Here is a 20,780-nt window from a genome sequence, read left to right on the forward strand (position 1 = left end):
CCAGTCTCTCTCCATAAGTAATTTGCTCTGGCTATTTGCTCCTGCAATGCAATTTTAGTGAATTAGGGCCTCAGTGTGAAAATGTAATAGACTGGGACAACTGGCCTAACAGACCAGTCACTTTTCCACTCTTATTTTCTGTGTGTGAATGAAATGCAACTGAAACACTTCATTTAGAAAGTTAGTCTACATTAAAACAAACCACACAAATAAGTTTACTATCTTTATTTACAGCAATGTTAGATGTACAAAACAATAAAAAATATACATACATTTATTATCTAAGACAGGCGAATAGAGTAATTCTATTTTACAAAACTTTCATTTGATATCGGATCATTTATTCCTTTTGTGTCCTCCTATCACTCCGTATCTCAAATCACATCACTCCAAATGTTCGTTTCTCTGAGTGTCTGAAGAGTGAAGAGTTGTCTTTGGTTGCTGGTTCATAATGAAAAGTCTTGATGCGCAGGCATTTTGATAGAGCAATGGTGTTTCATGAAAGCCTAAAAGCCACTACCCACTGTTTTTTGGAAGGTAAAATGTTTTTCAGGATAGTGGCACTCATTCAGTTACCTTGAAACATCCAATACACGGGCTGTCAGGAGATGTGTCAATGCTACACGTGTCAGGAATTTAGTTGCTACAATACATTAACATTTCACCTAAAACTTTTTACATCATATACAAAACATTCATAAGAATAATTGCTTCTGTGGTGTCACTACGTACTTTGTAGTGCTATAACGTTCCCAAGAAAAGGTCACATTTGTGCTATATTTGTTTCTTATATTGAGCAGTATTTCTGTCAACAATTCAACTCTACTTGTGAAACAGTAGCCTATGTTATAACTAGATACACACTCTATATAATGCTGACATTCAGTATATATCTCAGTTAGCTACCATACTTGTGTCTTAACACCATGCTATTAGCAACATTCTCATAATGTTGTGATTTGAGTATGTGTTCAGCAATATTCAAATAGATGCATATTATTAATGTGAAAATAAAAAAACTTTCCAAATCTCTCTCAGCTTTACCCAAACACTATAAAGGAACATCATAAAAGAGCAGACTAGCACTTTGGATTGGAATCCTGAGATGGAGACTTGAAAAACAAAAGCAGGTCATTGCAATTCTTGCATTGCTCAATAAAACACATTTCCAAACAAATGGACGAAACAGGAAGAAACCAAGATGGCCGTCTGAAGAAGCCCATGTGTGACAGAACCGATCATTCTTTCCCTCTCAAAGGTCCAGTTAAAAGTCCACCTGCTTGACTGGTCTGCTTTCTCTTTAGGATCAGTTCTGTGTATCGTCCACTCTCGTATCTGTCCGTGTGAAAACAGGATAACTACAGAATGCTCTTCAACTGGTCAGTGGATAAAATAGACACTGTGGCCAGTATCTAATCTGAGCTCTTCATGAAATATCCACAAGGCAGCTGGGTGTCAGTCGCCCCATCCTAAGGGCGCAGGAATCTCAGGACTTTGGAGCGCAGGAACCGGATGAAGGATTTAGGGAACATTTCTCTTGACTCTTGTGCTGTGTAGTTGAAGAAGTTCTGTGGGTGGGCCAGCACATCAAACAACGCCTTCATGAGTTTCTTGTCCTGATGGGAAAACACATTGTATGAGTGTAAAGTAAAGGCATTTAATATATGACAAGTAAAACCAATGTGACCAGTAATCTGTATTTCTACATGTCTCCAAAAGAGGGCACTATATGCATATAGTATCCATATACAGGATGATGTTAAGAGCAAAGCTGGGTAGAATTTCAGTTTGCTGGACAAATTGGTAGAAATTCTGGCACATCTATCATTACTGAGTGTGGTTTTGTGTTGGGCTAAATGATACATTTTGTTTTGTACTATTTGAATACATGCTGATCAAATGTTTTGCTCCATTTCAATAACTTTGTACTATTTAAAGCTGGTTGAAAACAGGCATGCCTAACAGGCATACATAACAGGCATGCCTTAAACAACAGGCTGCACTGGGATAAAATATAGATGCACACAAACAAGTACAGGCGCAGGGCCAAATTTTATAGGAAACATTTTGTACCGGTATAATATGTCTGGGAGACTTTTAATTTCTTTACATTTCAGTGACTTTAATCGTTACTAGTGGGTAAATATTGGCCGACTCTGGGCCAAAGTCTAAGTAACATTGTTTCATTGCTAGAATACAATATGCAAAAACCATGACAGTTCTTCGAAAAACAACAGACATTTGTGTAGTACGGTATAAACGCTATTATACCTTGAGAATTTCCTGGTGATTCTCTGAAGCGTATAATCTTCCATCTCTGACTATATCTTCTATTAATTCTTGGTAGTCCTCTGAAACAAACAAAGAACATCAACAGCTCCTTAGGGTGACCAATCCATTTGAATGTGTGCAACGCATGAAGGAAGAAACATTATACACCACACAAATCCCCACGTTTCCTCTCACCATCATAGGTAACATATGGGACCTGGAAGCCTTTCCCACTGTTCCCCTCGTTGGACCTGAACTGTATCCAAAGCCTCTTGGAGCGGGAGGTGAAAGCAATGGGACGCTCGTATGTCTGACAAGTCTCGTAAGTTGTCACAGAGTTGGAGAGAGCTGCGAAATCAGGACATGGGCACAAAGGATCAGCCTACATTATTTGCTTAACGCTAGTAGTCTGTAACTCCAGTATCACACGTACAAACACACACACACACACACAGCTAGGACTCACAGCTTTTCCTCATGACCAGGTAGTCTCCACACTCGTCCTCGATAGGGAGGTAGATCTCTGGGACGACGATGAGGATCCTGCGTTTGGGCGGAGGGTTGATGGTCCAGGTGCACTCGATGTTAGCTGGGTAATTCCCTGGGTAGTTGGGGGACTCGATGTAGCCGGTAAAATCTCCCAGCTCCCCTCCACACTGTCGGTCTGTGAAGTGGCAGAACAGCGTCAAATAGTTTATACCTTCTTGGTGCAGCGATGCTAATTATCTAGGACAGAATCCTGCTGTGTGTCCTGCTGCTGTGTTTCATTTGCTGCATGTAATCATATATGCTTGAATACCAAGGGTGGAAGTAACTAATTACATTTACTCACATTACGGTAATTGAGTAGCTTTTTTGTGTACTTTTTTGAGTATTTGTTACGGTCAGTAATTTTACTTTCACTTAAGTACTACATTTTAAATCACATCCAGCACTTTATTTTGTAACTTAAAAAATTTCCAATTAAAAGAATCTAGTTTGAACTCTGTCCTCTCATCCTTTTGGAATTGAATGGAAAATATCACATCTAACTGTTCTCTTTACTATAAAGGAACTCTGAGTAAAAGTAAAAGCTACTGAGTTACTTTTTACTTTTACTTAAGTACATTTTTACACCGCTACCTTTACTTCTACTTAAGTAAAATATCAACAAAGGAACAGTACTTCTACTGGAGTAGGACATTCTAGTTCCCTTTCCACCACTGTTGAATACCAACATGCACTCAGAAACATCACTGTGTACAAAACATACATACTTTTGCACTGCATGATGTTGGTGGAGCCGTCAAAGTCGGTGGTGGTGTTTCCAGGGCAGGAGATGCAGTAGTTCTGGCCAAACTCCACCTGATAAGTGCCCATGGGACAGCGGATGCAGCGGTGCGTACTGGTGTTGTAGTAATGACCAGGAGAGCACTGGACTGTAGGAGCCAGAGGGAGGGATTGAGAGGAGTTAGTACAGAATGAGAGCTGAAATGTACAAACACTGAAACAGCTGCAGAGGGCAGCAGAGTTCAACACCCAACAGAATTTCAAAGCAACCTGTACAACTACATGATGCTGTTGGCAGGGGAAAACCTCATATCTCAAAAATGTTTTTAACTTAATGACCATTTTTCATTTTATTCAATGGCTTTTGAAAGGTTTTGATGAACCCAAGGGTTACATAACCTTCTCAATCCATGTAATCCTTCCATTTAAGTTAAAACATGGACAAAAAAATGAGGTTTTCACCCAACAACAGCAATGAAAAAGCTGGATGACTACCTCACCTTTGGTCTCACACTCCTGAAAGGAAACGGCACCGCTGTGCTTGGTGACCAGGTTCCCTCCGCAAGGGAAGCAGGAGGTGCGTCCCACTTCTGACTGGTACGTCCCCAGTGGACAGGGCAGGCAGGGGATGAAGCCGTCATGAGAGGACTGACCTGGGGAACACTGACCTGGGCACACACAAGCATTTGGTCTAGTCAGAGCTTCAACTGTTAGAGACACCATGCAATGGAAATCAAGGACAATTCATGACAAGTGGCTAAAAGAAAAAGGAAAACTGAATTATTATGAAGTTTTTGGCCTGTTTTATCTCCCTGGAGTATTTTATGGAGATGAACCGCTTAACTTGAATTCATTTTTCATTTCATGAGGTCTTTGCCATTTCACATGTGGTGACATACCAGTTCTCAGCCAATAAGAGAAAATACACTCCCTTACCATTAAGATAAGAGCATATAGCAAACCCACATGTTAATGGAGTGATGTAATGTCTTTTATCTCTGACTGAACCACCTCTCACATATCTCCTGAGTGACTTATACAAACTGGTTGCCACTGGGAGTCTGCTGATAGCTCTTCTTGTTTAGTCTGTCACTGAGAGAAGCAGGAGATGGGATCTGGGACGCACAGCCGCAAAGTGACTGCGATAACGGCAATGGAGGAGACCAAAACATGGTGGCTCGTTTTCCTTTCATTCAGGACCGGGAGGGGGCCGAGGACGCCTTTTGAATTCAAATACATCTTGAACATCTAAGCCCAGGCTTCTTTGACTTGACACAAAGCAGAACATCTGCCGGTGAGATCTTTATCGCGGCACCATCGCTAATCCTGTGCGGTTCAAATTCATAACAGGATGAGATTCTAAAAGGCTCGTTTAAAGATTACTTTTATAAAATATCAAACCATCAAGGAGAACCTTTCTTCGATCTCTCATGGATCTCTATTTGTATATCCTTGTTCTGTGATCATGGACGGACCTGTTGACTTTCCACTGGTGAATAGAGGTGACTCACACCCACTGGATGGACACAGATATGCCATCATAACTACTTATGTTCTTTTTCTAAGATTTGAACTGTAGGTGTGCCCATTTGTTCCCATTTGATGGTGGTTGATATGTGGGAGTGGCTGGGAGACAGCAAACCTTAAATAATGACCTCCTGTGAGATGTGAGAATAGGATATTGACAAATTTCACAATGTGGGACCTTGGTGTAATCTATCTTACAGCCATGTCTTTATCTGTGTTACATACAGTATACAAGGCAGGGCTCTCGAAGAACATTCAAACTGTTCGATGGCCTGAATTATGTTCGAGTGTTGATCATACTGGCAGAGGCTAACTGCTTTATTTTTAAAAAATCAAAATGCTTATGATGATATTTGGTTGGACTTATTATTTGTTACAATCCATTATTTGCGTGTTTCTGAATACGGTATTTGGATTTGGACAAACCCCTACAGCATTGCGGTTTCTACCTGTGCATCTGCATCTGTGTTTCTGTAAACTCAGCTTTCACTGGGTCTGTTAAGGCCTCGTCACGTCATCCCCTTCTCTCCGGCGTCTTTCCTGTCACTTATCTACATCTACAATTTCTAATGACACTTGCTGTAGTTTATCAAAGTCTTACCTCCACACTCTGAGATGTTCCGAGCCCCAACCACCTTGGAGCTCCCTCTCCCTTCAGGCCCGGGACAGACCTCACAGGACATCTGCCCCTCCTCATCCTGATACGTTCCCGCTGGACACAGAACGCACCTCCCCTGGTCCCCGTCGTAGTACGTCCCGACGCTGCAGCTCACTAACAGAGGGAGGCAGAACGATACCAAACTACATTAAGAATTGCCAAAATGATTCATATGAAGTAAGACTCTCACACACAGGTGCTTCCCTGGCTACACACACAGCAAAACTGGGCTAAGGACCATGCCTCTGTTTACCCAAAGTCAAGTTCTTTATCTTTCTGAAGGCTGAGGGTTTTGTTTTAGGATTTCAGTGGTCAGAGAAAATTAATGTACTCTAAATACTTAAATGTATCTATTCTCTCCACAAGAATATTGTGATATGTGCATCAAACTAAACCTCATCTAAGCAGGCAAGCCATCAAAAATTACATAGAGGTAAAATTACAATAGAGGTAAGAAACCTAAACCTAATGTTGTGTCTGCACTTGTCATTTACATTCATTTTGCAGACAAATCAATTTAAAGTAGTAGCAACCGACTACAAAAACCGGGACAGGTGAGATAGACAATGTGAAACGCAGACATGAATGAACAACTTCAGCAGTGTGCCCTCTGGCTACACATAATGAAACAGCCCTAACCACACTACAGATCTACACTATGAATATGGCAGTTCAGTTGCATGACAAGAGCAATAAAGCTGAACATTCATCCAGCCCAAATCTTCAATCACAAAAGTAACCCAGACTTCACCAGCTGCCTCTCAAGTGTGTTCAAACAGAGCCGTGTAGGATGGGCTCAAAAGAGACAATTACTCAACTGATAATGTAAAGGGAGAAAAGATGATGGGCATAAGGCTGCATGATTAATGAAATTAAAATTATAAATGTGATTTGACTTTGTTTAAATGCCTAAACACCACAGGGCTGTGATTTTCCCTTTTAGACTTATTAGATGTTATGTTATTAGTCTGTATTTGAGTTTTGTAAACAGGCTATAGCCTTAACAATTTTCGTTATTATGATACTAGAACATATTTTTATGGTTTATCATAGTTGATCACTGAATGTGTGCTTTTGGCCCAAGCATCTTATGAATGTTTATCACTAGTTATCCATCAGATGTAGTCAGACAACCTTTAAATGTCAATGAGAGATAACTAGTCATAAACGTCCACATAAAAGAACACATGATGCTTACTGATGCATTATATAAGCACTCATAAAGTATTATAAATACAATACACATACATATAATTAATTATTATAGTCGTCCTGTGAATGTTGATGACTACCACAACCTCTGATAGATAGCTAGTCATAAACATTCACAAGACTCATATTTATAATGTTTCAGGAATGCTTATATAATGCAACAGTAATTGTTATGTCTTCTTAAACGTATCGTCATAAGAATTTATGAATGCATTATATTTATAATTCCTCATGAGAGATATGGTAGTCATAGAAATTGTTACTTCCAATTGCAACATTTATCCCATTAATCAGGGTTTGCATTTTATCCAGTGTTAGGTTGTTGGCCTAACTGCAATGCAACTGATGCAGGCAGCATCGTTAAGATGCCAGGAAAAGATCCAAAAAATATCTCCCCCATAAACCAGGCAGGACAACTATTTGGTGCTCCTGAAATGGCTTTCTCAAAGGCTTCCATCTATTTATTGCTACTACTACTACATTTGTTAAGATTGATATTTAATATAATTAGTGTAATAACTTTACATGGTTAAAGGTACTTAGAGTGGGGGTACAAACATGTTAAAAATCCAAACTTGGAAAATGGTTACATGCAAAACTAATTTCACAGGGCCGTCATTAATAGGCCCAGAGCCTACACCCCCCATTAAATTCCTATGTGTATGTTTCTTAATTATATCCTTCTCTATCCCTGGATTCTTATCACTAAACAACGTAGGGCTCGTTACTAAAAAAAGTAAGTTACTCATTTCAAAGTTACTCATTTCAAAAGTAATCTTATTACATTACTTGTCATTCTTTTGCACAGTAAAATCAAATAAGTGGGAATACTTCCACCCAGAGAAAGTAAACTTTTCTCCCATTTCTCATCCAAGCTAGCATAGTGAGAGAAGACAACACCGAACTATGAAGAAAACAAAATGGGGGATAGGAGTGTGATGTAGTTTTGGGATGATTCAACTTCAATCTGATATTTATAGGGGTGATAACAAAAGTAAGAACTTTTTTTTTTTTATTGGTAACGGTAATATTATTATTAAAATTTAAATAGTATTTTGTTACACTGTTGGTTACTGAGCTGGTTACAGTAAAGTAATAACTTTACTGTAACAGCACTACTGTAACATTACTAAGCAATGTGCTGCCGCTGCACACTGTCACTACATTAGAGCGGTTAAACTATCTTTTGGCTAGTGGGCTGATGATCTGAGTGGGTTGATCATGGCATGGACCAGACTGGGGCCCCGAATCACAACCTGCTTCAGGCCCCCAAAAGGCTGCATGGCCCTGTCCACACAAACACACACTTAAAGAGGAAGGTGCGCACGCTCTCTTTCACGTTAGCATGCACGCAAAGACAGGAACACACATACACAGACAGACACACACACATGCACACGCACAGAGGCCCAGTGTTAAGCTGTTAAAACGCCTTTCAAAGTCAACCTGATGCAGCTATGCAAAAAATTCAGACAAATAAAGAGCGCCGAGCTTCTCCACAGCTGCCTTTGTGCCCCACATCAGACAAGTCCTAATACTTCATGAAGCATGGCTGTGCATCAGGGAAGAGCTCTTAATACTATCATAAGCACCCTCACCTCTAGAAAAAGCAGACAGAGGCAAATCAAAGGGAGCATTTGCCTCTTATCTCACAAGACTGCATAGGCTTGATTAAAGGGATGAGCACCATTTTGCTTTGGTTCCTACCATCCAGAGTGATGCCTGTAATTAATTTGGGAATTATTGTGTCTGTCTGATGCCGTTAAGAACTTCAGGACTTGAAAACTGTAGTCTCACAACAGAATAAATCAATTAGACCCTCAGGCTTTTAGTCCAAAATGTGCCTCAGTAGTAGCCTTTAAGATCTGCCTCTCAGTAGAGAACCACTATTTCTAAAAGCTTGACACACAAAAGCTTTAGCGTAGATCCATTATACGTGGCTCAGCAAATTGTTAGATTTTCCTTCAAAGAAAGAAAATGTAATTCTCTCAAGAGCAGTTCATTTTTTGCAGCCTATTGTTTATTCTGAAAGACCATGAGGAGCCATCATTGCATTGTCCTCTAACAGCTTTTATTTGACAGAGGGAAGGAGTGAGAGAAGAGAGAGAGTGAGAGTGAGAGAAAAAAAACCTTGAAGCCTTTCAAATGCAAAGAACCGGTTCTATAGAGTCCTCGAATTGATGGCCCCAAAGAGGTTTAAAAGACCTTTCACCTCTATTCAAGTCCCCAGTCTCTGCCTACTTGATGACATAGGAAAACACTACGGTATCACAGTGGTAAGGAGCTGAACCCAATAAAAGGGGTCAGGTTTCTGAATCCCCCCATTCTGCTCGGCCCAATCGCTTCTTGCGCCCATCAAGCAGAGGCCCAAACAGCTGATGCTAATTGATTCCCATGGTGTGGCTGAAGTCAATTCTCTTTAGCAGTTTAGTGGCTGGGGGTCATGCAAAGTGGCCCTGGCTGGGGGGCTGGGGGGACGCAGCACTCAAACTGCCAGCTTGAATCAACAGCACTTCCTAAACATCTCCAATGTTAAAACAAACACGCAAACAAGTCGACTACAACAATCAAGTAGATGGGAACAAGCGGACGAGCTCAATTCACAGCATCTCTGGATCGTCGCAATTGCTACGCTTTACCGCAGTTGTTTTACTTTTCACGCGATAAAACAAAACATTCACATTCTGATGCAGAAACATGCTGAAGTATTCGTGTTTTATTACAGAAATAAGAATCAAGTGAAAAGAAAAATGCCTTACCTAATGAAATAATAAACTAAATGAGCCATACCAAGTATTTAAACAGAGATTATGTCCTGGAACAGTATACAAGCTGATGCAGCCTCTAGCAGTAACACATCAGAGACAGAGAGAGAGAAAATGCTTTATAGAAGAATACACAGAAGAATAAGGGCGAGCACAGCTTTTCTCCCGCTGCGACAGAGGCGATGTTGTTGTGGCGGGATAGCTTTAGTCTGCTCTCCTTCTGAGGCAGTGAGAACAAGCCCCAATGAGGTTTTCAATGGAGTGGGCAAACTGAAAGGACTAAACTGCACTCAGAGCTAAGCCAGAGCGGGAGGTGGGGGAGGAGGGAAAAATATAGCTCCTTTAAAGAGCTGGAGGTTAAGAATGCCTTTCAGCCCCCCTCCCAAATTACATGTCTGCACCCCTGCCATGGCCAATAGACTGCTTAATGTTGACCTGAAAGTGCAGTGGGGGGAATACCGAGTTAAGGAATCAAGATACTTAAGACCTGTGTTATTGAAACATAAAAATAACTAACAGGAGCAGTTTAAGTTTATGCCGTGTCAGCTCAGCACAAGAAATTACTTTCATGTAATTTAGAGGCCAAAGAGAGGACCAAAAAAAACATATAGCTGTAGGGAGATAAAGTAAATGGTTGGTGCATTTGGTGACAATTTCTTTCAATGTCCCAATAAATACACTATTTGAAACTATTTTCACATTTGAAAACTACAGAGTAGCTTTAGCTTTGGACTGTTTTTGTTCAAAGTTCAAAGACCTAGAATGGATAAACCCTTTCCACCCCTCATCAGCCTTATTCACATTAGCAGGCACATCTACTTTGATTTGTTCTCTGTATGATGGTAGTTCAGAATGAGGAAAACCAATATGCCTAATAAAATACGCTGGTTTAAAGGTTTACGGATGATCTAGGGTTTAGGTCTACATCAGATTAAACATCTTCAATGCTGGTGGTATCGATGTGTTTATCGAACGGAACACAGACCATTTGATTGCTTAAACATCTCAACAGAGAAAGGCAATATTTTCGTCTCCATTCGCACCGTCTCACTGATATTAAGACAACGTGTAGCAGGCAGTGAACTCACTGTGAGGCCCGAAACTAGGGGCGCACGCTCATCTCAGCCAGAGAAAACACATGCCAGCCTTCAGCTTACTAGCGCTCACAGCGTGCCATTATACCTAATGAACATTTTCTCCATTATGGGTTGTATATAAAACCCGACCGAGAGGCAACAGCTACCACGAGACCTGCCATCGCCCCTCATGTTACCCTCTTATCCTAGGGAGATGCTGGAAGATCTCATGGCTTGGAGGGCCAACAACAGTCTCTCTGTTCTTCCCTGCGAGCTCATTACAGCATGTCTGCAAACCAAATATGGCACTCATCTGGCCAACACCTGCTCCAAATCCAATCATTAAACCAACTTGTCTAAATATATCTCACTGGCATGGACTATTTCAATTACTTAAAGACATGACTATGAGACTACCCTGTGTGTAGGAACGAGTCAGAGCCGCTGCTGCCTTATGTTCGGTGGAACAGAAGCGCTTGGAACTGCGCTCTCGCAATAAGTAGCGCTGCCTGAGAAATGAAAAGCATTGATATTTACAATGTAAGTGCTGCCTGGCTGAATGGTGAATGTCCTGACCTTTACCTAGGTTTGTACTAGGGTTTGGGTCTATTCATGAATTAACTCATCAATTCCAATTCAACTGAGGAATTGGAATTGGAATTTGAGAAAACCTACAGGAAACAGAATTGGAAATTAATTGAATTCTGTGAAATTCCATGTTTTTTGGTTTTTTCTTACCACATATCTGAAATTACACATCTCAATTACACATAAACTGTTGAAGGTACCTTTCAGGTGGTATTTGATGCATAACATGTAATCATAATACATGCATTATGATTGCATGTATTTGATTTGTGTAACTGTCTTTTATTTGATTCATAATGTTTGATTTATAATGTTTAGCAAGTCAAGACAATCTCTCTTAGAAGTGGAATTTTGTGGAATTTAATGGAATTCAATTCTGTTTCTTGTCATTCCAATTCAATTCCAATTCCAGAAATTGGAATTGAATTGTTTCCTTGGAGCTGGGTGCAATTCCAATTCCAATTCCAACTCCAGGAATTGAATTGGAATTTACCATGCACTCTCAATTCAACTCATGAGTGGCCCCAACCCTGGTTTGTACGCAGAATAACAGGAAAATCCAAAGAACTGCCTACTCACCACACTTCCTGCCCACCAGCACCTGTCCCGCCACACAGTGCCCCGGCAGGTCGACCGGCTGGCCCAGAGCCCTGGCCAGCTCGTAGTCGGAGCCGGCGAAGTGGAGGTGGAACTGTTCTCGGTTGATGGACTTCCGCAGCGTCCTGATGGTCTTCCTGAGCCTCTTCTCCGAGCGCCGACGCACACAGCTCAGGTCACAGCTCTCTGCTGAGAGAAGCACTCCATACCGCAACTGTCTCCAGAGCACAGTGTCACATCGCACATCGGACATTCACACCTAGATGCACACATGCTTACCTACCCACTCACATAAACAAACACTACATCAAGGCGGGGAAAGAATAATCTTTTCACCATTCAAAGGGAGAAAAAAAAAAAACACCTCGACCCTGCGTCCCGACCCAGAGCCCACCACCACAGCCGAGTCAAAACAGGAGATACTTTAACAGTTTGGTTTGTTTAGTGACGAACAGACAGCAGGGAAAGAGAGAGGAGAATGTGAAGCATAGGGTGACACCCAAGGGGGCTGAGGTCACAGGCAGGCAGGCAGGCAGGCAGGCAGCGCAGAGAGACCAACCTGTTACCTCCTCTAGGTTCACATCCAGCTCAAACTCAGCTGTGATAGAGGAGCCGTCCTCCTCGCCGGCTTTCCTGCCGTGGCGGCTGCGCGCTCGCCGGCCAGATGAGGTGCAGCGCAGGCTCACGTAGCTGAACTGGACGTTTTCAGTGAACGGGAACCTGCTATCTGTGGACATGGGAGACAGCCACCCCGCCACCCAACAGACACACACACACACACACACACACAATCGTTAAAAGAAAATCACAGCCGCTAATACAGAAAACAAACAAGTTATGGCACAACAGTTGCACGGTAACAAATCAGACATCGTAAGCAAAGAAAATCTGTGTAAAGAAATCTGTGTATGCAGTTAATTATATAATATTTTCCCCCTGTTCTTATCAGTATGTATGTAGACTGGCAAGCTCAAAAGAGGATGATGAGATGGCACTGTGAAAATTTCCTTTATTTGAAGCAATTATGTGCCCTTTCAATGACTGTGAGGGATGTAAAGGACCATGCCGGAACCCTTTGGGGAAACAAAATAATCCCACAATCGGAAATCCACTTGATTGATGGCTAGGTCAGACCCAACTGAAAGGCGTGCTATGGCTAATTACATCTTCCCCTGTCACCGTCAGACAATGTGCAGTGCTGAGACATTCAAAACATTCAAAACCGCTCCACTTTCCCTACAAATTTCTTTCACATTTGGCTCTATGTTTGGTTTAACGTCAAAGCAGCGTTCAGGTCTGGTTCATCTTCTCAAGACTGTTGCATGAGATGTTGGCACTTCCCTGTAAACCCAAATTGTTTTACAACCAGTAAGAGGAAAGAGTTTGTAATTTCACTCCATGTCTATCTGTAATTTCAGGGGTTTTTAAGCTTGTGATATAGGAACCTCTGTACCTGAGTGTGCAGCGTTCAGGCTCTCCTTTAGTCTCTCCTGACTTCGTTTTAAGTTGCACTTTGCGGTACCAGACTTGAAAGTGGCTGTGGTCTTAATCCGTGGAACACTTGGCATTTCTGGACCTACAGGACGGAGGAACAAAAAAAAGTGTTGTAATCCCTTGAAAAATCTTGACATTTTTGATCTACTTTTATATCAAATAGAAACAATGAATGCCTGTGTTGTTATCAAGTCGTTACTGTTTTGTGTGTCAGAGCGTTGAGACAGAGATGTAAATCTGTGATGTTGTGTACTTGCCCAAGCAATACAAGCCACTGTTGTTCTTTTGTGCTTCAGCCAAGCAGGGCAGAGGCATTCCACAGGTCACAGTGTAGGAATCCTCCGTCCCTGAAAACACACACGGGGCCGTGACACAGAGACCAGCGGAGACAAAAGTTAGGGCCACAAAAGCCAAGTCAGGGAGAGCAAACAGGCAGCATGTAGCAACATGAAGCCTCGCTCTGCAGGCTGATGTTACCGACTATTCAAACAACTAGCCGACTAACTGACTAACCAACTCACCGCTGCTGATATGAACTTGGGACTGGCATGTCAGGAAGCAGCGGTCCCCTCCCTCCTGCTTACTACAGTTCAAGGTGGGTTTAGAGGGGGGGTTTGCAGGTGGTAAACCCTCAGCCTCTAGATAGAAACCACAACAAACTCCAAGGTAAAGAAGAACACTTGTGATTGCAACAGGGAGGAAAAGGCACACAAAGACGAGGCACAGAAAGAACAAGAAACAAAGTCCAACATCCTAACAGCACCGGCAGCACTGTAGCGTTTTGAATCTTTTTCTCAAGCACAAGAAAACCGAGCGACAGAGAATTAAAGAGAAAAAGAAAACAGAACTAAAAGTATCTCCTGTTTTTGTCCCCCGAGTTTCAGTCCAAAGTGTGGGATGGCGTGTATTATCTCCTCACACACTTTCCAAAGAGATGAAGAGCATGACAGAGCACTCAGCAGAAGTGCAGAGGCGCTGGCTTACCAATGCAATCCTTTTTGTTCCAGTGTAGCTTATAGCCCGGATGGCAATGGCATTCAAATCCACCCATGGTGTTCTCACAACCCTGCTCACAACCTCCATTGTTCACGCTGCATTCATTTATGTCTGAGAGGAAAGGGAAAAACCATCATTATGTTCTATTTCTCCAGCGTACCAATAAACTATTCACTTTTATAAATTGTGACTTTATGTGTAACAACACATCTGTAAATTGCACACTTGTGTGTGATGCCAAAGCTGCCTTGTGCAGCTCCCCCCTCCCCACTTATAGTCTCACCTCCGCAATGGGCCAGTCCGTACAGGGTGTAGCCTTTGTTGCACACACACTCAAAGCCACCGGGGGAGTTCACACACGTGTGATCACATGTCCTCTCGAAAAAACACTCATCTATATCTGTAATCAAAAAGCAGAGAGATGATGAGATGGTAGCAGGGCAGTCAGTTGCAACCATTAGGAGGGATTTCCCACCCAAAAACACATTTGTGTCTGATACTGAATCTTCCCACTAAATGAAATTGGACATGTGCAGTGTGTTACATTAGCTGGGGAGGTAATGTACCATTGGTTTCTGATAGTAGTTGTAGTAAGAGAAAAAGCAGCATTTCATTATAAAGCATCTTAATTACTATTGTAGTTGTATTAAGGGAGACATCTCTGCTAACTCTCCAGATTGTGAGGAAAGCAGACAAGTCAGGAGCCATTTGTACCTTGGCAGGATCGTTCATCGGTCAGCAGCTTGAAGCCTTTCCTGCAGTTGCACTCGAAGCTGCCGATGGTGTTCCTGCAGAAGTGATCGCAACCGCCGTTGTGAAGCTCACACTCGTCAATATCTGTGGGAAATAGGTGATATCCTGACAACCCTTTAGTGAGACTTACTACACAAATGCACTAAGCTGAATGGGAGTGCCAAGAGACTGCGCCTCTCTGTGGAGGTTGTCAGTGGACTGGCAGTCTGACCTTTGCATGTTTTTGCGTCCGGCTGCAGCGTGAAGCCGACGGGGCAGCTGCAGCGTACACCTGTGGATGTGTCCTTACAGGTGCAGTCACACCCCCCATTGTTCACCGCACAGGTCTCTGAAATTACACGACACAACGTGAATGCACTCCAGTTATTGACCTACCTCCATGCAGAATGTGCTCCCCATCTGTCATATAAATCCTTAGCAAAATATAACCTCGATTTTCTGAATGCAAAACTCTCAAAATGATGAACATGATGAACAAACGATGTGACAGCGCAAATATGTATTCCACAGATTGTGCATTATTTGCTAAACTTCACAGACGGTTTTGAACATTTGAATGAGTGAAGCACATACAATATACTGTATGTTTGTAATAATCTTTTGTCCAGAATTTCAAAACACCTGATGGATACAGGTGAATGAGGCTCTAAAGTATGGCTGCTATGGTGTAAATTTGTGATGGATAATACATTTGTGATGATACATTTGTGATGGATAATGTCTCTGTAAGCAGACTACACCCATACATTGGTGAAGTGCATGTTAACAGCACAGGAGAAGTCATGCACTTAGTAAAGCATTACAGATCAAATGTTTTAGGTGTGCAGACTGACCCAGCATCGCACAACTGATAGGGCTAAATATACCAGAAAGGGTTCACACTCTACCCTTCCCAAATGGAAGGAAAACGTGAAATGTACCACACTGTCACAAATGCATATTTTTCCGGTGGGGGGGAAATCGGGGGTGAGAAAGTGAGAGTCCATAGCCATTTCACAGTTTGCTCTAAAGACTGAGGAATGCATTGGTTTACTAGGCATTACCACTCCTCTCCCCTTCTGAACGCTCTTGACTGGATCCTGGCAGCTCTACACACCGTCAAGTCATTGTAAACATTCATTTCTGCTGGTGAGCTTACTGATTCGGTTTGAGATGGTGCGATGTATAAACATTATGATTAGGAATGGAATTATTACCCATGAGCAGCCTTCTTTTGACCCGTTTGTCAACCTCGGTGAAGGATGTGGAATTGTGGTCCGAGGACTCGGTGGTGGCTTCATCTCGTTCTGCGACAGACACAAAGTGAGATGAGTCATAAACAGGCTAACAATACGTAAACAAATTCACCAAAGACAATAACTGACACATGGATTGTGACTTTTCTGTTCACTTAAATTGAACTTTAAGATTCCCTTACATTTTTACATACTAGCTTGTTTATCTACAATAGACTGGTATTATTTTAGGCGAGCCCCTCTGGATGTTTGTGTGTCACCTTTCTGTAACCAGAAGCACATTTTCACTTGAGATATACAGTGTGCAGTGTCTTGGTGTGTGTGTGTGGCAGATAACACAGCAGATCAGTAAAATGAATCTGGAGACAACCTGCAGTGATACGCCTGGACCTCACACACACTGCCGCTGGAGAGAAAGATACTACCCAATATCTGATGGCCGATCCTTATCATTCATAACCATTGTGTGGAAAAAAAGGAGAACTGGCACAGACAAGTTGTTTAGAGAGATATTTCACGTTGGTACCATATTTTCATTGAACCCATACTGGAATTTGAGTGCCAGGAACTACAAAAGTGAAATATCACTTTAAGACAGGATTGCTACTTCATCCAGAGGTTTAAAATGTGTTCAAAAGGAGGGTTTTACGAAATAGAAGAGGGCAGAAGTTGCAGATATTGTGAAGGATGTAGGGATGTGTACCGCATAGCTGTGGCATCGTATTTTAGATAAGATTTGAGCCTACAAGCAGTTGGGTCAGGGCTTACCTACACACGACCTCCTGTCAGGGTGCAGGGTGTACCTGACGTGACACTTGCATATGGGGCCCTGCTCCGTGTCCTCACAGGTGTGCTGGCAGCCCCCGTTGCCATGGTTACAAGTCACTGCAGGCCAACAACAAATAATAATAACAGGTCAGATAAACAGCGCGACAGTTGAAGCCGACTGCGTGTGTCTAAACAGCCGTAGTGTAAAGTAAGCTTCATGCGGATGCACACGTACGGATGCAGCCCCTCTGGTTCCGGGCCAGCTCGAACCCCGGGCGGCACTCACAGGCCACGCCCCCCTTGGGTGTCTCTTTGCAGATGTGAGCGCAGCCATGCTCCTTATTCATACAGCTGAGGCCCTCTGGGATAGAGAGAGGTACACAATGAAACTCTCCTACAGTGACTGGCTGGCTTCACACAAAGGCAAATCCGAAAAAAGAAAAAAAACAACACAAAGGCACTCATACTGAGAGATTAGCTTGACAGCCTCAAAGACAGTGATTGTTCTCATGCCTAATATATTCAAAATACATGGGCTACTAGTTCCATTATTATTATTATCATTATTGTTATTATTATATTTAACATTTCTGGTGTAAAAAAGACATTCCACTAGCAGAGCAGGAATTGTTTACAAGTTCATCTTCCGAAAAACTAAAATTTCTCAAACTGTCCTACTACCTACACTCTCAATGATACTTCTAACTGCAAAATGAGACATGTGTTGTAACATTTGAATGGAGGGGTCACAGCTGAGTGGATGTGTCCGTAGGATTTAACAGGCTTGCCAGGGAAAAGCCAATGGGGTGGAAAGCACTTGCATCAATTCAATTCAATTTAGTGAAGAAGACAAAACAAAAGCACTTTCTGGCCTGGCAGCTACAAATGCGTAAGGACTTTAGTCTCATCTATGACACAGGCCACAAAGACCCGAGTGTTGCAGTTATTAACTTATTTTGTTCCCTCGGACACAGAGCTCCTTTTCCCACAGCATGCACCCTTTAGGGCCGGCCTGCTGCAGATAAAGCCTCAGAGACGGGAGCCAACTTAAAAGCTGTCGTCCCTCATTATGCTGTCAATCTTTGACTTGCGTGTGAGTATTTGAGAATTTGCTACATAATTCTCTGTGTCCCTTTCACAGCTTAATACGTTTGAGGACACACTTACACACACACACACACACAATGAACTGAAAAACTCTCATGAACGGGCAAGGTGCTGCTGAAACTTTCACTTCATCTTTACCTTTTTTAAAATAGCCTTTTAAATGCCGTGTCCTCCAACTTTGGGAGTTGCCACAGTTTTTCTTCACTAACTCTACAACACCCGTCCCTGCAGTCAGATTCTATTGTGTTCTACTTTGTGCATGTCTGCAGTCTCAGTACAAGCTAAAAGGTACAGGTGTAGGACGCTGGACGCCCGTGCTCACTCACCCACAGAGCGGTGGATGCACGTGTGCTGGTTGTCACTGAGGAAGAAGCCTTCCTTGCAGCGGCACTCATAGCTGCCCATGGTGTTGACACAAGTGTGCTGGCAGCCTCCATTGTTGAACTTGCATTCATCTACATCTACAGGGAGGTGGATTCATGGCATTCATTAATGGCATTTAAGATAAAATCTGGAAGTTACTTGGTATCTTCAGATAAATTCTTTAAAAAAATAAGCTTTTAAGAAATGTCTTGATGACTTAATGACTCATCATAATAATAATAAGGGTATCCAGTGTTTGTAAACATTACCAATGTAAACAAACCTCTTTCAAACCAAATTTCAGAGAGAAAAAAAACACTTCTCCAGTCCATTAAATCACTATGTAAACAAAGCAAGTAGTGGTTTGAAAGTGTTTTAAAGAGGGTCACCATACTGCAAATTGTAGGTCGGCCTTTAATGCAACTGAATTTGTTGCTATTAGGCTACACTGTACAAGTTTACTGAAGTATACAAGATAAGAGCAGTAATATCATCTGAGTTAGCCTGAGAAACTTGCTACAACATAACTGTAAACTCATCAGAGCTGTCTGTCTCCATAAAACGTATTGACTTTGTAGTTAAAAACGTATCTTACCAAGGCAATTATGTCCGTCGTGTGCCAAATTGAATCCATCGTGACAAGTGCAGCGATAATTTCCTGGTATGTTGTTACACTCGTGTACACAGCCACCATTGTACTCCAGGTCGCATTCATCAATGTCTAAGAAATGGAACACAAGTGAACACATATGAATGTTCACCGTTTCATCTCGAACCACCCCTAACTATGAGAAATAACTATAGTGCAATAAAAATAAATATAGTATATCTTTTAAAGAACTATAGTAATGGTTTTAGAAGGATACAAACATCACAGCAAAACTGTAAGTCCATATAGGAACATCAATATATAATTAAGTATAATTAAGTGATTCCATGGAAAGTAAAAAAATATCACCAATAAACACTGAGTAGGCTACCACAGATTTATAAGCCTATCTGGAAATATTATAGTGAGTTTTCGTTAAGGACAGGTTATACACGGTCCTATTAAAAACGCCATTCATTCAATTATGTGCATAGTAAAAAAAAAGTCTGTCACTTTAAGATGGTTGGTCAACAGATTAAATGATGAAACACAGGCATCAACAGAAAGGGGATACATTACCTTCACAGTGTTTGCCATCTCCTTTAAAGCCTGCTCTGCACGTGCACTTATATGAGCCTTGGGCATTCTGACAAATAGCATCAATGTGACAGCCATCACTCTCCTCTGCGCATGGATCTGTTGAAATACATATGGGACTTAGGTAGTAATGATTTCCAGAATACCTGAGCATCATGCTATAATTCACTTATCAGTCAAATTCTCAAATAGCACTTGCTACTATGACATTTACCATATAGGCTACTCATTTTAAGGACAAACTAGAGCAAACAGTAAAAGGTCAGCTACCCTGATGATCACAGTAGCCTGTTTTGTTACAGAAGGCAATCTGAAAAGTTCACAGAAAACTAATACCAAAGCAAATACATTCCCTATAATTTGCAAACCGAAGAAAATTTGTTTTACAAAATTATGCGTAGGGGGAAATTAAACTCCCACGACAATAACATTCCTCTCCAAATAAAAAAACAAACATTTAGGGTATTTATAAAACTTAAGACAGCACTGGGGGAACAACAAGAGCGCACTCCTGAAAGCGTGCGTAAAGAACAGTCTCCACGGCAGGAAAAAACACACACATAGTCCTACCTCGATTCTCTGGAAGCGCTGCGCTTTGGCGACTATTTAACAAGAGCAAAAACAAACAGAAGTCCCTTGCAACCCAAATAGCTCCCATGGTGATATGATCCAAGTTTAGAGGTCTTCTCAAAAGGACGCGTACGCACTGAAGTCGTGACCGAGTGTCCGCCTCATTTTCATTCTAGCCTGTCAATCTGCTTCACAAGGGGGTTTTGGAAAGAGAAAGGAGTGTGCGCGTTTCTGTGTGTGTGTGTGTGTGTGTGTGTGTGTGTGTGTGTGTGTGTGCGTGTGTGTGTGTGAGAGAGAGAGAGAGAGAGAGAGAGAAAGAGAGAGAGAGAGAGAGAGAGAGTAGGC

At 41.9% G+C, this 20,780-nt stretch overlaps 1 protein-coding gene across 2 annotated transcripts; it reads right to left on the reverse strand.

Annotated features, from left to right (window-relative positions):
• Window positions 1-225: 225 nt before the first annotated feature.
• scube2 (signal peptide, CUB domain, EGF-like 2) lies at window positions 226-20,558 on the reverse strand. Of its 2 annotated transcripts, none has more exons than XM_078284147.1 (19): window positions 20,436-20,558; window positions 19,848-19,964; window positions 19,275-19,400; window positions 18,643-18,777; window positions 17,445-17,570; window positions 17,210-17,326; window positions 16,403-16,492; window positions 15,418-15,534; window positions 15,168-15,290; window positions 14,737-14,853; window positions 14,442-14,564; window positions 11,946-12,149; window positions 5,669-5,839; window positions 4,041-4,208; window positions 3,528-3,689; window positions 2,738-2,935; window positions 2,467-2,619; window positions 2,272-2,351; window positions 226-1,616 (listed from the first exon to the last, which is right to left on the reverse strand). In XM_078284147.1, exons 1-19 carry the CDS (start codon window positions 20,521-20,523, stop codon window positions 1,470-1,472), a joined length of 2,562 nt encoding a protein of 853 aa, XP_078140273.1. In that variant the 5' UTR covers window positions 20,524-20,558; the 3' UTR covers window positions 226-1,469. The 2 variants fall into 2 exon arrangements, with proteins under 2 accessions (XP_078140273.1, XP_078140267.1); XM_078284141.1 differs by having other exon boundaries at window positions 11,946-12,152.
• Between the last annotated feature and the right edge of the window lie 222 nt (window positions 20,559-20,780).

This window comes from Centroberyx gerrardi, chromosome 1, assembly GCF_048128805.1.
Source record: "Centroberyx gerrardi isolate f3 chromosome 1, fCenGer3.hap1.cur.20231027, whole genome shotgun sequence".
Taxonomy (NCBI): domain Eukaryota; kingdom Metazoa; phylum Chordata; class Actinopteri; order Beryciformes; family Berycidae; genus Centroberyx; species Centroberyx gerrardi.

Excerpts from the sequence above, each read along its gene's own strand:
- scube2 (XM_078284141.1), bottom strand. The coding sequence starts at position 20,523 with ATGGGAGCTATTTGGGTTGCAAGGGACTTCTGTTTGTTTTTGCTCTTG. Across the intron at positions 17,571-18,642 it reads GTGCATCCACCGCTCTGTGG|AGGGCCTCAGCTGTATGAAT; the intron begins GTGAGTGAGCAC and ends TCTCTATCCCAG. Across the intron at positions 17,327-17,444 it reads GAACCAGAGGGGCTGCATCC|TGACTTGTAACCATGGCAAC; the intron begins GTACGTGTGCAT and ends GTTGGCCTGCAG.